Here is a 16,034-nt window from a genome sequence, read left to right as displayed (position 1 = left end):
AAAAATATTATTAAATAGATAATAAATTAAATTAATAATATATTTATATAATTATATATTTTTTTTAAAAAATTAATAAATATTATATAAAATTATATACGATTATATATAGATTCGGATATGGATAAGATAGTTGTTTATTCATATCCATATCTATTTTTCTTTGTCGAATATAGATACGGGTATGGATATTAGTCGGATCCTTAAATTTTTATTCATATCCGGATTGATTCGGATACGAAAACGAATCTGGACGGATAATATCTATTTTATTTTCATCTTTATAATAAAAATAAAAAAAAATAACAGCTATTATAATATAAATATAACAACACATTATAATAAAAAAAATAGTTATTATTTTATATTTTATAGTACAATATGAAAATACTAATTTTTATTAAATAAATAATTATTGAAAAAAATAATTGTTGGAAAGAATGTTTTTATTTTTTATTTGTATTTCATTATTTTGTTTCAGCATGTTATAATAATCATTATAATGATTACTAATTAATATTAATTAATTTTAAATTATGCAGAATGAGACAAATAATAATCGTCACGATCAAAATAATAACCACGATTGGTGGAAATATGTTACAACTAATAAAGCCATTACCTGAAACCTTGATTCCCTCCAGCATAAGCCGTCTACTAACTTTTGGCTACGTGGCGAGTATGCAGCTTTGTACCTCATTTGGACAAATGAAACGATGCCACGTGGACGTCCAATATCCCTGCCTTGAAATTTCTCCTCTCTCTCGAACAAAAATCTCTCCGTCTACCACCCCTATTCCATCTCTCCTCCGCTGCAACTGCTCCAATGGAAAACGCCGTGCCTCCGAACTCGAACACCGGTCCCGTCACCGCCACCGGTGACGATAACGCCACCTCCATCACGGACTTCTCCCTTCCCCCGATAACCCTCCAGAAGCTCCCCCACCTTTCGGACTACGTCCCTAACCTCACCACCCTCACCAGCCCCATCGATCGCAGCCCCTTCTACCACCCCTTCCCCGGCTTCTACCTTTCCCCCTCCGACATCATCCTCCGCCATATCCTCTTCGATCTCTCCTCCGCTGCCTCCGACGGTGGCGGCCGCCTCCTCGCCTACCACCGCGCTGGGCCGCGGCAGACCATCCACTTCGACCCGGACACCGTCCGAGCGGCGATCGTCACCTGCGGCGGTCTCTGCCCGGGTCTCAACACCGTGATACGGGAGCTGGTGGTGGGGCTCTGGGACCTCTATGGGGTGCGCCAGATCTTCGGTGTGCCGTCCGGCTACCGCGGATTCTACTCGATGGAACCGATGAAGTTGGATCCCAAGATGGTGCACAACTGGCACAAGAGGGGCGGGACGGTCCTCACGACATCCAGAGGTGGCTTCGATCTTGAGAAAATTGTGGATGCGATCGAGCAGCGTGGGTTTAACCAGGTGACTTCTTTTTGGTTGCTGATTTCTTCGATTTTCTTTGTTTCCCTCGTTTATTTATTTTTCTCCGGTTATTTTTATTTTTTAGGATGCATGCAACTCATATTGATTTTTAGATTTTAAGAGATCCAAATTTAGGATTTTGTATTGGGAAATTTATTGTTTAATTCGTGCCCATTTTATTGATTAAAAGAAGAGTAGGATTCTATATTTTTGAAGGGTTTAATAAGAGCTTTTACCCAAAAAAAAGGGTTTAATAAGAGCAGAGCTCTTCATAATATGACTAACATAATCATTGATTGGTTAGGGTAAAGTAGACAGAGGTGTAGTTCCTTCCCAAGTTGTGCTAATCTAGAAATGTGCTCACTGAGAGAATCATTTTTTCCCACTGGATGTTGCTTTGGGGCTTGGAGAATCTATTCCAATACTAGGTTTGGGACCACTGTGCAATTACTGACGAATTATCACGCTTCTTTTGCTTCCTTATGCTTTAGGTTTTCCAGCTGTAATAATAACAATAATTTTTGAAAAAGAGTTGGACATGTCTTCTAGCCATTCATTCTATTTCAGTATTGGTGATTTATGATTTCTTATTGATTTCAGGACTGGATTCCTACATTCTGTCTTGTGTTCGTTTTCCCTTCTGATTTAAAGATTATTGCATCTTCAAAAAGTAGAATGCGAGTTTGGGTGCCTCATTTTCTTTGGACATGCGATTTTTCATAATTTGTATAGCAAATCAACATACATGGTGCTTGCAAATATGTTTCTGAAGCATAATCGTTGTTTGGTAATCCAAACCTTACAACTCTACTCTCTAGAGTGAGTTTAAGGTTATAGCACTCTATGAGCTATGTCCTCGCAACATTTAATTTTAAAGTTATGTTGTAAGTCAAGACTTTTACGAACTTTGGTGATATTTTTACTATGATTTCAAGCCTTCATGCTATAATTGGCCCTCTTGGTATAGTTGTTCTTTTTTAAAAGCGTGGGTTGATGTGTACAAATCCTCTACCTTCAAAAACCCAACTAATTTACCAAACTATATAGATTGACCATTGCGCTTCATCAGAAGACGGAAAATGGATGGGGAGAAAGAAAATGCCTTCGGAGTCTCTAGGAGGATCATCTTAAGGCATCTAGAGTTCTCATTAATGATCTGATGCCAGCGCATAAGCAGGACAGCATGAAGACCTGTTGATGTGTTTGAATTTGTGTGAATCACCCTCCTTAGATAATAAGCACAAGTAAATTCCAATTCTGTTAGATATATTTCCAGTTAGCTTTTTTGCAAAAAAGTAATCAAACTCTGAATGATTTGACTACTGCAGAAATATGACTTGAGAACTGATAAAGCTGCTGCAGAGATCTACTAGATTTTTAAAATGGTTTCTGTTGATGAACAATGTACTGGAATAGTTTTTAAAAAAAAAAATGCATGTGCTGTTCACATGCAGCAATAGCAATAGCAGGAACATGGTTAACAACTCAAGCTAGACTCCGGACATTTAGATTTATCACATCCATATAAAATATGACTATCTTACTCTCAAACTTTAAATTACCCATTTACTGATATGTATTGCAGGTGTCCATAATCATACTTTTCAATTACACTTTGCTGATATGTATGTTGTTCCTTTCTTCATCTTTAATTTTGCATAACTCATATTTGAACTGGCACAATATAAACATGACGAAGAATTTGGGGATTGTATTCTTAATTTGACCTTTTATAGTACATAAATCCATAATTCCTCAACGAGTACAAAGGGGAGAATTATTGAAGCAAAGTGCTAATTGTTAAAGTTCTTTATTCAAATTTTTTTTTTGATATAATTCTTTATTCAATTTAAAGGAGTTAGATGTTACACAATTTCCCTCATTTTTCTGCTTTGTCTCAGAGACATAATATGCATTCTTCAAATTTGCAGCTATATGTCATTGGCGGGGATGGAACTATGAGGGGTGCTGTAAAAATCTTTAGAGAGATCCAACGCCGCAAACTAAACATATCCATAACTGGGATCCCCAAAACAGTTGACAATGATATTGGCATCATAGACAGGTCATTCGGGTTCCAGACTGCAGTGGAGATGGCACAGGAAGCAATCGATGCTGCTCATGTGGAGTCTGACAGTGCTGTGAATGGCATTGGACTTGTCAAACTAATGGGCAGGAGCACAGGGCACATTGCACTCCATGCAACATTAAGCAGTCGTGTTGTGGATTGTTGTTTGATCCCTGAGAATGATTTCTACTTGGAGGGTAAAGGTGGGCTATTCGAATTCCTTGATCAGAGGCTAAAACAGAATGGGCATGCTGTGATCGTGGTAGCTGAGGGGGCTGGGCAAGATATGATACCAAGAACTGATAAACAGAAAGAAGAGAAGGATGAGTCTGGCAATCCTGTGTTTTTGGATGTGGGACCATGGTTGAAGTCTGAGCTGAAGAAGTGGTGGGAACATGACCACCCTGGAGAGCTGTTCACGGTGAAATATATAGACCCTACATACATGATACGAGCAGTTCCAGCAAATGCCACTGACAACTTATATTGTACCATATTGGCACATTCTGCAATCCATGGAGTCATGGCTGGCTACACCGGGTTTGTACCAGGTCCCATAAATGGCAATTATGCCTACATTCCAATGGAGGAGGTTGCGGTTTCCCGAAACGTGGTGGATACGAAGGATCATAAATGGGCATGGGTCAGATCGGTGACAAGTCAGCCAGATTTTCAGAAATGCTAGAACCAAGGTGCCTGGAAAAAATGTGAGAGCTTTCTTAAGCCCTTTTGTCTGTTGTTTTGAGGAATCCATATTGGACTGGAGTCTGACATAGTCATGAAGCATGATCCATTACTTTTGGGATGGTGATTGCTTAAAGGGTATTCTGTTTGTTCTCAATCTATGACTTATTCTACTAGCAGTTTATGCAGATAAGACAAACTTTTAAGCTACTGTATAACTTTTTTGGATTTTCATCGCTTAAAAAGCATTCTGTTTGTTCTCTTTCTATGACTTACTCTACTAGAACATTTTAAGCTACTGTAGGGTATCTTATAGCTAATTCCGCCTGGTGAAAATCTTTGTGCGCTGCTTACTGAGGAGGGGAATAAAATGATGTTTGTGGGCTTAGCATGAGAGTTTATGTTGCAGATCATGGCTTGTTCTGTCTATTGCAGGCAGATATTGTCCCTTTTCGCCAGTACTGGTGATTTTATATTGAATATATCAGGTCTCTTACTTGGCCCTGGTCTGAAATCAAGTCATTGTAGCTCTGATTGTGAAAAAAACATGCATGTAGTCAAAACCAACTTGAATATTTTCAACTGAATTGTCTGATGAATCAATGGAGCTATAGACTATAATGCAGATATTAACAAGTAACAGGCAACTGCTGGATTCTAAAGGTACGATTCTGTTACTAATCAACCTGATGACTGCTGTCAAAATACTCAGTGGGATAAATATATTATTTTTCATAAACATATCAAATGCTATTAGCTTTAGGATTGAGGATGCTAACTGGTTCGGTTGGCAAAGTCCAACTCGCCCAGGGGTTAGTTCGAGTCAGCACCCTAAGAATAGCAATAATTAGGATATAAAAAATTGTAGGGCAGAAATTAGCGGTACTTTTGTTCACTTGTCAATGTTTTGCTTGATTTCAAGAATACAAAGGCAAAAGAACAGTGCTACCCTTCAGAAATCGTTTACTCCATTTACATAGCTATTAGCAATGGGCCCTTCCTACAATTTGAATGATATCTGGTATTGTGTTGGAAGCGGCAACTGTAAATGCGCTTGCATTGTTTATGGAATCTTTAGTGGATTTAGGTCATTATTTTCTGGATAAAAGACCGAAGTTTGGATTTCCTGGCACATTGAATAGTGAGTTCCTGAAGCGGGTTACCTTGTTCCTCGGAAACTTCTGCTTGATAGGATGTGCAAAAGGAAAATTAACAATCTTGAGGTTCTCAAAGAAGCTTTTTTGCCTTAATACAGTGACTGATGCACACTCTGTAAGCCATCCTTTGGATACTTCATCATGTAAGTTGAATTCATGGACCATCACAAACTTAAATTACTATTCATCCGTCCAACTACTAGCTTTTAGCATGTCATCTCTAATCTGTTCTTGTATGCAGAGGCATTCTTCTTGGTGTATAATTTAAGAGGTCATGTTAAAGGAGATGCAGCTGAAAGAGATTTTGTTTTTGTTATCAACAGCACATACAATCTTACTGAAAGGTAATAATGATCAAGACAGCTTTGAATTCAAAATGATGGCTGTGCAGCAATGTAGCCGATTCTTTTTCTGTATGAAGTGGAGTAGAACCTCATAACCATCTAAAATCCACCTTTGCTTGGTACACTACATATGTAGGAAAATGTGATGTGAATCTTCAAAGCACCTAGATTTAGCTAGGAAGTCAAGAGGGCTATGGAAGCTTTGTTGATCCGAGCTATGACGGTGTCTGAATCTCCCCATAGCACTAATCTGGTAGTGAATGCGGCATACTGTGTTCCATTCAAGAAAGCAATGAGCTCCACCATCGGAATGGTTGTCGATGGCAACCCTGCTAATCCCCTAAATCTTGTGCCAGCCTTGGCATGGTGGATGGAGCCATCAATATTTGCAATAAGATATCCTAATAGAGGGGGTTCCCATTAAATTTGTAGGTCGTCAGGGAAAACCAGAGACCCAATACCCAATCTACATAGTTTTTGTGCTTAACTTTCCATTTATAACTTAGAATAAAAATAAAATATGACAAAAAATAGGGTATTTGGATTTGGTCTCCAAGTAAAATGAGAAATCAAGGAGCATAAGTTAATGTGGAGAAAGAAAACATGTTCATTTTTCATCTTGCAAATGCCAATTATTAATAATCAACTTCTATTTTACAAAGAATTTCCAGGAATCGTCGACGAAGATGCTCTCTTCAACCTATAGTTTGTCCCAGATGTGTTCTTCGAATAAAGTTCATCAAAGGCATACCCATTATTGTGGAATCATTTGGGGCTTTAGCGTGCAAAATAGTTTCAACGCATCAATGAAGTTTTATTTTAGTGACCACTTGGCTTTGGTAGCGACAGCACGGCTGCGAATTTTTCTCAAAAGTAGGGGTAAAAATTAAGTTTGGTAGATATTAAAGAGATTGATGTTAAAGCATGGAGTGATTTTAAAAATGAACAGAAGAAAAGCAATTGTAAGTTGCATATGCATTTTCGGATGAATCACATCGAGACATTTATGCTATCAATGAGCAATTTCATGGTAAACAATACCTTTGTTGGCTGAACGTTGAAAAAAAAAAAAAAAATTTATTTTATGGTGGAAAGAGGAAGGATAAAACTTCTATTATCAATTATGACCCGTTTTGCCTAGACTATTTACAAGGTTTTCTATTAGGGAGCAATTGTATAAGAAGATAGCTTTTATAACACTGGATGGTGGCAGAGCTGGCCTATAAGACCGATGGGTTAAGGATGGATACGTATGGCTTTGGGTACGAGCAAGTAAATGTAACTGATAACAAACATTCTGAATGTTTTATTATGAGAAACCAGCTCTACATTGAGACCATACTTACGTATAATGCCTTCTAGTTAAGGATGGATACATATGGGTTTGGTATGAGCAACTAAATGTAACTCATAACGAACATTCAGAATGTTTTATTATGAGAAACCAGCTCTACATTGAGACCATACTTACGTATAATGCCTTCTAGTTAAGGATGGATACATATGGCTTTGGTATGAGCAACTAAATGTATCTCATAACGAACATTCAGAATGTTTTATTATGAGAAACCAGCTCTACATTGAGACCATACTTACCTATAATGCCTTCCATAATTATCTATATATTGATTTCTTCAAAACTCAATAATCTGCATTTCTGCGACCATATTGTTCTAGAAAATTGGCGCTGTATAGGAGAATAATACATGTAAAAAAAACAAATCACCCCTAGAGCAAAGATAAAGTGCACCTCAGCCGCTGGCCGAGAGAGATCAAAATTCCATGGCAAGAAAGAAGATAGGAACTATTCAAATTATTATTTAATTTTTCTTTTTTTTTTTAATCTATGCCTCTCCAAGAACCGGTTCGCTGTTGATTGATATTTTCTATCAAACAATTATATCCGAACGAGACCATTCTATCCTTGAAAGAAAGCAATATAATGGAATTGAATGCGCTTGAAGTATCTGCATGAAGGGGAAGAGCAGAATGCTAACATGAAAATGGTACCACGAGAAATATGTTGCCCTGGTTGAGGTTGTACAGCGATAACTGATCAAAGGGTCTTTATGCACATGTTAACAATTTTAAAATGTTACAATAGATATATAGTTCCTTTCAAAAAAATACAATAGAAAAATTAATATGGATATATACTACGTGTGGATGCATGTATATAGGTATATCTGACAGATTCCAAAGGTGCCCTATGTTTAATTATTTTATAGTAATATCATGCTTAACGAACATCTCAAATAATAAAGTCCATGTTACGAAACCACAATGCCAGAAAAATGTGAATAGTGCTTGTCTGCCACATACATATAATATGAAGAAAGAAACAAAAACTGATGAGCAATTAAACTAGGAAAAGCAGGGTTTTTACCCTCCTTTTACCTCAAAAAAAAAAAAAAGAATAATCCAGGAAAAGCAATATTGCTTTTATCTGGGAAAAACATATTTTATTTACATAATCCAGCAGAAAGAAACATGCATAATCAAGCAAAATAAAACATGTTTTAACTTACTTGCAGCAGTGGTGCATTGCTTACATTGCAACTGCCAGCTATTCAGAACCAACTGCTAATATACAAGTATTTGATGGAATCAACTATTGAATACTGTTCAACAACGATGAACTCAACCTTTACTCATGTCCCAGATGTGCGTCGACTGTCATGAACTCTTCAAGTGAATCAAACACTAAACACAACCTATTGTCGAGTCACCATTCTGACCATTAATATGCACGATAGTCTCAAAGTATCAGTAAAGTCTTATTCTAGTCGCTATCTGGCTCTGGCAAATAGGGCAGACCTTCAAGTCTTTTCCACACTCATGGCAGGTCTGCATATAAAGACAATATTATCAGTAAAGATTAAGTATTGTAGGAAGAAAGCAGTAAGAAATCCATGAATACCTGATGCCCACAGCCAAATGCAAGATCCTTAGCTTGCCACAAGCAAATGGGACAAATCTGTTAACAGAAAAGGAAATATGTTTGTCTTCCATGCCTTAGAACTTCATATTAACATTTGATGTTATCGATGTGCTTTACACCGAAGACAGGGTTCCCTCAGATACAGCAATAAGTACAACCATGTGAAAAATTATACCCAATATAGCATGCTCAGAAGTTTTGAAGTGATCTGCTCATCACAAGCCTCATTAAGAATCTACTAACCTAAATAACAGGTCAACACTCTATGTATGAACCAAAATGTAAAATTAATTCATTTACCTCTTTATCTTGTACAGAACTCTCTGATGGAATGGCTGATTCCCTTTTATGAACTCTAGCACCTTGTTCTGAGCTGCTTGAGAGTGAGTATTTTGGATTTGAGTATGCTGAACCATGACTCTTAATTGGTGGAGGGAGAGCACTCATTTGTCGTGTTCCTCTTCGTTTACTGGGGAAAAAAACAAAAAAGGAAATAACTTGAACAGCAGAAACATTGTTTAAGCAAAAACATGAATAAGAAACATCATCCTAATACCCCAAAAGTTGAAGGTGTATTGTTGCTTTATATTGTGATGGGATTTCCATCAATGCTGCAAGTGCAAACTCTGTCTCCTTTTTACTGTTAGCAATATTTCTAGCCATTATCTCTGTAAAGTTCACAAACTGCATAAAACCAAATCAAAAATGGTCACCCTTTGTATGCATATGTAGTGTCATACTTATGTATGATCGGTTTGTAACCTGGAAATTATCAAATGCTCGAGAAGGTATATTATCATCAAATTCTCGCATCATGTCCCATGGTCCATCACCAACTCCAACTAGAACTATTGACAACGGGTAATCACTACCAAGTACCAACATAAGAGATGCAAGTCAGAATAACTAACAGTAAATATATGATTAAAAAACAAATAAAAAGGCTTTATTATCTGAAATGTTGTCAATAACCTAGCTTTGACTATGGCATTCACGGTATCTCGCTCCTGTGAACTTAGCTGGCCGTGACTTGTGTCAACACTGCGTGTTACCTAGGGTCAAATTAGTATGAGGAGGATTAGATCACCAAGAAAATGGACACATTGGATGCGGAACAAAATGCTGTAAACTGAGATGTGGAAAAAAAAGCACACAAATTAGTGCTCTTTTATTGCAGAAAAATAAAAATCTACAAATAGGGAAAATAATGATGAAAAATTGAAAAAAGAAGCATCTTGAATAGCTGACCTGTCCATCTGCTATTATAAGAAGAACATGATACTGGCCACCACTATTATCTACAATGCCAATGGCTGTTTCAATTATTGGTGCAAAGGATGTTGGTCCTGTCAAGAAGGTCCAGCGTCGTGACCAAATAGGAACTTCACTATGATCTATGTAAGGTTGACAAAAATATAGCATATAAATAAGAGCATCGTACAGACCAGCTAATCGAAGATGTGGAACTAATTCTCTATATCTTTGTAGTGCTTCCTCAAAGCCATTACATGGTTGGTTGTCTGGATAAAAACTGAATACGGCCTGATCATGTGTGGATGCTGCAATATAGAAACAATAACAATAATCCTCAGACAGTTTTAGAAAGGTAACTTTGAGATTTTGTAGCAAAATTAAGTAGACCTTTTTCCACAAGCTAAAATGTCACTAACCATCTCCGAATCCAAAGCAAGGAATAAGGTTATCCTCATCAAAAGCAGAAAGAGTTCTTCCAATAATTGATATTGCTTGCTCATATGGGTTTGGAGTATGCTCAATGTCATGCAAACATCGGCGGTTGAAAGCAACTCTACCTGGCAACAGTGTAGGATTCACCAATAAGGATTTTAAAAGTTTCTAAAGCAATTCTTTACATTTATAAGACATGAATATCTAGTCGAAGTACCAAGGTTGAAGTCATCAGCATTGCTAATAATTCTCTTTCTGTTTTACATTCTCTCCCATATATTATCCAAAAATCTAGAGCTTGCAAGAGGAATAGTCCATTCATGCACTAGGGCAAAGCAGCATTACATAGAGATTTAACTCATGGAAAAGATCACCTAATGCCATGGATAAAGTGGGACTCCAGACCTAACATGAAAATCTGTTGGATGCTTCAAAATCTTGTTTTTCAAAAATTGTAACATAATAAAACATGAAAGGAAAAATATAATACCCTCCCCCCCCAACAACACACACGCACGCATGCACGCAGACACACAGAGAAACACACATTTCTCATAGCACCTAGTTTGCATAAATTCTGTATCAGCTAAGCATTAGTATCAAGATGTTACGTAAAAAATACCTGAACTTTTCTGCTTATGTGATCTCCCAGATTTGGCCCACAAAGAAGTAAAAAACATTTTATAAGTTGATTTTCTATGTGTCTGTTAATAATTATATAGTGCAGAAACCATAAGCTGATAAGAAAATTTTAGAGGCAGTAGATCACAAGTTATGAAATAAAACCTGTCCATTCATTGCTCTTTGTAAAATCAATTCCTACAATCAGATTTGAAGATTCGAGACCAGCTTGTGAAAGAGCTTCTGTTACCTTTGTACCAAAAAAAAAAAAAAAAAGAGCTTCTGTTACCTAGGTTTAAAAACAATATAAGGTTCATAAAGTATGACAGTTAATATCGATAAATAACTAATGTTTAGTAGAGATTGATGGATTAATGCAGTTAACACAGATTATCTGAGACATAGAAGTGAGATGTTAAGTAAGCCACCTGAAATAAGCAACCTTACATACCCGCCATTAACATACAGTAAAGCAGATGATTTTAATATAAAGAAGTGCCACCACTGGAGGTAGTCTGTCCTATCCCATGCAAAACCCCACTTTGTCAACATCCACAGTTTGCATCTCATGTCCTGCTCCATCATGGTTGTTACCTATCAACCTTGTGCAAGACAGTTTAGTTAGCTCCTAATAATGTACATATTGAGCCCCGAGAAGAGGGAATGCCTCATACCATCTATTTGTGGTTAATTCTATGGATCTTATTCCATCATTGGTTCCTGTGCAATAGATTACATCATATCAAGCCTTCTCTAGTCTTCCTACAACTATTGGTGAACTTCAGCAAGAAACTAAAGCCACCGCCATGCTTGAAACCAAAAAATTCCTTTCATATTAACAAGGGACAGATTTTTTTTTTTTTTTTTTTTTTTGAACCAACCTTACTAGTCAGCTAGAGCAACCCTAGACCTTGATTTCGTTCACTTGATATCTAGCAGTCATTTTTTCAACATTTTCAGCTTCAAAACCTTCTCATTACCACATATTTAAGCATCGAGTTTTATACTTTCTAACACAGAAGTGCACATAATAGCTAACATTCTTTCTTATTTGGAATTTGAAAATTCAAAGAATAGAAGTATAATAAACACATTAAAAATAGATATTTAAGATATGATGAAGAGTGAGGGAGAAAAATACCTGGTCAAGCGAGCGGTAATCATCACCTATTTTTGTATACATTCTCTGTACCCTATCTACTGCTCTAGGCTGCAGATTGTTCCCTGGATAAGGAGAGTACCTCGAAGTGCTTCGTGAAGGCGGAGACCCATAATTATTTGAATAACGACGGGTGCTCCTAGATTTCGACCATTTTCCTCCCATAATCACACTTCAAATTTATAGCAAATTTCTTAACATACAGCTTTCCAAAGAAAATAGCCCTCAACCACCAAATAAACGCTCTGATGAAGACCAAAACCAACCATGAAACAACCTCAATTTCCGGCAGAAATATATGAAGATGCAAACCCAAATTCTAGGCGATAACAAACAAAAAAATCAAACTCCTTTCTTTGAAGAAAAGTAAGCATGGAAACACCCAAAATTCTTACCAACAATAACTAAAGGCATAGACATCCAACTCAGAATTCTTGAAACTTGAACCAACTTAGATTGTGGAAAAGTAGTCCGAAGATTAGTATGCACAAAAGCTAAACCTTTTTTTTTTTTTTCCAACAGAATAATTAAAATACTCTTAAAAAAACCTTTCCAAAGCCCCACATGACCAAGACTGCCGAACCAAACTATTAAACATTATAATCCAAAGAAAACCATTGGAAGCTACCTACATTGATAAGATCTTCGCCAACAAGAAACAGTAGAAAATGATAAGATGAACAAATCACGGAGCAAAGAGATGGAATAACGCTAGATTTCCACTGAAATATTATAGAGATAAAGATGAGGAGCGATTAAAGGTAGACAGGGAGTACCAATTCCAAAGGGAAGAGGAGGAGCGTAACGTATCGGGCGGACAAGAATTCAGCGGTTCCGAATCCGATCTCCCCGAGACTAAGGGTGGACCTTGATCTCGCGAGGAAGTTTCCTCGTTGCAACGCGAAAACGCACTCATTTTTCACGCCACCCAACCCCATTGTTGGTGTATTAACTATTTAACTATGGGATGTGGGCCCAGGTGTGTCAGTGGGTGTCCGGGCTGGTGCGCTGAAAGTATGAGCCTTATCGGCGTTGGACCCAAGCCAGCTGCCATGCGTCCATACGTCCACGTGGCGATATGGCCAATGGGGTGCACTCTGGTATTTTTTTATGCATATTCGGTTGCAACTACGTTGAAGGTAAGCGGAGCAAGCAAACCTTTTAAAGTCGCATTGTAAAGTTATACGTTAGGGGGAAGCTGGGTGGTGCAACACGCTATGCGTAGTCCTAGTGGGGTGTAAAGATAAGGGTTCCTAAAGCCACGTCAGATGGGATCACAGATACTTGAAACTTCTTAGTATATGGCACACCGAAATGGCATGAGCTTGCGGGCTTTATGTTAATCTTTGGCCGGCCTGGTATCTTTGGATAACTTTATTTTGGCTGGGAGATTACTTAGTATCGACAATTCATTGGTATGATGTATAGAAAATGTAGTCTTCTTCACCGTTCACATCCATCCAGAAGATAACGAAGCTGCCAACTGGGCAGCAATGGGTTTGGGGGAGGGGGGGAGGGGTTGCAATAGGTATCTTTGGATAACTATCAATCATAAAAATTATTGTCTACGCTATACATCATGCGGCCATGCAGCCATTATCATTCATAAAGTATTCATCTTGATACATTATTACAAAAACCAACGATTATGATTGACTGCATACATAGTCATGCTGTTGCATAGGTAATAATTTCTCCTTATCTATGGATTTTTATATTGATAGTTAGAGCATGGTTTCATCTGAGTTTGCTCATATTTTATTGGTTGCATAGCTCATTGCAGATTTTAGTTTGTATTGGCCTTCTCTTGTACAATACACACACACATGGTATTGATTTCTATTTTCTCAAATGATACCGGTTGAGATATCTTGAAAAATTGGTTGTACGATGACAACGTATTTTTGACCATAAATTTTTATTTTTTCCTTTTACCATTCCAATATAGTTTTTTGAATTATTTAGTCATAAAGTCAATATCTTAAATAATATTTGCATTACGACCTCGGATGCAAACAGTGGAAGACATAAAAAAAAGTCTTATAGGATAGAACTTATCACATGAAAAAAAGCCATTGATACCATCCTAACCTCCAAAAATAGTCGGTCCATAATTATAAAAAGAAGATTCGGATATGCTCCTCACTGTCCACAAGCAGCATCTTAATTTTTCAAATCGAACTCCCAATATTCTCAATAAGGAGAGTCTCACAAGTATTCTCGGATGAATTGGGATCAATTATGTATCCTTTTGTAACATATCCCATTCAACAAAATTAGTGTTTGACTCAGTTACCGGGATAACAAATACTCTCGAAGAAGTTGGGGATCAAATCCATAAGGGATGTGCTTTCATAATGTGTCTCACCCAGTTGGTGTCTCAATTAGTTACGAAAATTGAGATGGACCATATCCATAATAAGTACATAGAGTTTAACTTTATTGCAACCACCATAAAACATATTCTTATCATCTTATTAGAGGTTTATCTTAAATCAGAATTTAGACTAAATTAAAACATCTAAAAGAAATTCTAATACATGTTTGTGTGGGCTACATCAGATGAGTTTAATCGAATAAATTCCAACAAAAGAAGATGGAAAGAACATACAAGGACATATAATAGAGGAGGGCAAATTTTTTGTGCACCGCAGGTAGCGTAGAAAATCCAACATGAAGTGCACTACTTTATGTGACCAGTTCACGTAGCTATCGCTTTCGAACGCTCATTTGATGCCTGCAGTTTTATTTTTTCATTTAAAAATTAAGAATGATGAAAATACCCCTGCTCTTTGAAAAAAATTATGACATCTTATGTCCATATTATGACGTCTTATGTCCATATTATGACATCCTGTGTACAGAAAGTCATAATTTTAACATAAGATGTCATAATATGTCATAGGATATCATAATTTTTTTCAAAAAGTATAAATATTTTCGTCATTCAAAATTTTCAAATGAAAAAGCGGAACTGCAAGCATTAAATGCACGTAGAAAATGGTTGAACAAAATTACCTCTTCCATATTATGATATCCTGAGCCATATTATGATATCTTGGGCCATATTACGACATTCTGCACGTAGGAAGTCATAATTTGACACAAGATATCATAATATGCAATAGGATGTTATAATTTTTTGAGTCATATGATGACATCCTGTGTGCAATAAGTCATAATATGCCACAAAATGTCATGATTTTTTCTAAAGAGCAAAGATATTTTCGTCATTTAAAATTTTTAAACAAAAAAATGAAACTGCAGACATTAAATGTGCATTGAAAAGCGATAGCTACGTGGACAATCACATAAAGTTGTGCACTCCATGTTAGATTTTTTACATTGCTCGTGGTGCACAAAGAATTTCTCATTAGAGGGCACCTCATGTAAAGAAGAATTGTTTATGAAGTTGGAGCTTGAAGTGAAATTCCAACAGAATTCCGGGATATTCATAGAGCTGGATATCAACCTGGAAGGCCCTTCAGGGCATTGTCTCTTTCTTGATTGTTTAATCCCTTTTGATGAAGACTGATGAAGAAAAGTCATACTAGGGAGCCATCGAAAAGTATCCTGCTCCGAATACTTCTCCCTCACTGCAACGCCGCTCTCTTATTTTTGTGATCCATACACGTAACTCTCACTCATTTGTAATTATTTTATTCTTCCAATAAAGTTCTGGGTGGCTCCCGTTACAATTGGGGGGAAAAGCCATTTTATCCACCATATTATGCGCCAAATATTGGAGCATCCAACGACCACAAGGCATGGTTAGAAGACTCTCTGGAATGGGGAATGCAGCTTGCGTCAAGGTTGGCCCTGAACAACGAAAGCCACAAGCTAGACCACGTCAAAGTCTACATCTATGTCTTGTCAATGTGTCCTCCATTGCTTAGATCATTACAGACAGAAGAGAACTAGATAGCAATGTTGATG

At 37.0% G+C, this 16,034-nt stretch overlaps 2 protein-coding genes across 7 annotated transcripts; one reads left to right on the top strand and one right to left on the bottom strand.

Moving 5' to 3' along the window:
* Positions 1 to 768: 768 nt before the first annotated feature.
* On the top strand, positions 769 to 4,458 carry LOC105049935 (ATP-dependent 6-phosphofructokinase 2). Its single transcript, XM_010929742.4, has 2 exons — positions 769 to 1,438; positions 3,370 to 4,458. The coding sequence occupies exons 1-2, from the start codon at positions 827 to 829 to the stop codon at positions 4,189 to 4,191; spliced, it is 1,434 nt and encodes a 477-aa protein (XP_010928044.1). The 5' UTR covers positions 769 to 826; the 3' UTR covers positions 4,192 to 4,458.
* Positions 4,459 to 8,131: 3,673 nt separating this feature from the next.
* Positions 8,132 to 13,031, bottom strand: LOC105049933 (E3 ubiquitin-protein ligase RGLG2). 6 transcript variants are annotated; one of them, XM_010929737.4, is made up of 12 exons: positions 12,875 to 13,029; positions 12,081 to 12,270; positions 11,105 to 11,189; positions 10,303 to 10,443; positions 10,078 to 10,191; positions 9,881 to 9,978; positions 9,605 to 9,684; positions 9,395 to 9,500; positions 9,189 to 9,316; positions 8,933 to 9,101; positions 8,612 to 8,668; positions 8,132 to 8,538 (listed from the first exon to the last, which is right to left on the bottom strand). In XM_010929737.4, exons 1-12 carry the CDS (start codon positions 13,012 to 13,014, stop codon positions 8,458 to 8,460), a joined length of 1,389 nt encoding a protein of 462 aa, XP_010928039.1. In that variant the 5' UTR covers positions 13,015 to 13,029; the 3' UTR covers positions 8,132 to 8,457. The 6 variants fall into 6 exon arrangements, with proteins under 6 accessions (XP_010928039.1, XP_010928040.1, XP_073117593.1 ...); XM_010929738.4 differs by having other exon boundaries at positions 12,081 to 12,343; positions 12,875 to 13,016; XM_073261492.1 differs by having other exon boundaries at positions 12,081 to 12,343; positions 12,494 to 13,010.
* Between the last annotated feature and the right edge of the window lie 3,003 nt (positions 13,032 to 16,034).

The sequence above is a fragment of the Elaeis guineensis genome, chromosome 8 (genome assembly GCF_000442705.2).
Source record: "Elaeis guineensis isolate ETL-2024a chromosome 8, EG11, whole genome shotgun sequence".
Classification (NCBI taxonomy): Eukaryota; Viridiplantae; Streptophyta; class Magnoliopsida; order Arecales; family Arecaceae; genus Elaeis; species Elaeis guineensis.
Note: the sequence above shows the minus strand (reverse complement) of the source record. Positions and strands in the feature narration are given on the sequence as shown.

Coding starts and splice junctions, on each gene's coding strand:
- LOC105049933 (XM_010929737.4), bottom strand. CDS start 13,014: ATGAGTGCGTTTTCGCGTTGCAACGAGGAAACTTCCTCGCGAGATCAA. Junction 11,190..12,080: donor ATTACCGCTCGCTTGACCAG/GTATTTTTCTCC, acceptor TTTGGTACAAAG/GTAACAGAAGCTCTTTCACA. Junction 9,501..9,604: donor AATGCCATAGTCAAAGCTAG/GTTATTGACAAC, acceptor GGTACTTGGTAG/TGATTACCCGTTGTCAATAG.
- LOC105049935 (XM_010929742.4), top strand. CDS start 827: ATGGAAAACGCCGTGCCTCCGAACTCGAACACCGGTCCCGTCACCGCC. Junction 1,439..3,369: donor AGCAGCGTGGGTTTAACCAG/GTGACTTCTTTT, acceptor TCAAATTTGCAG/CTATATGTCATTGGCGGGGA.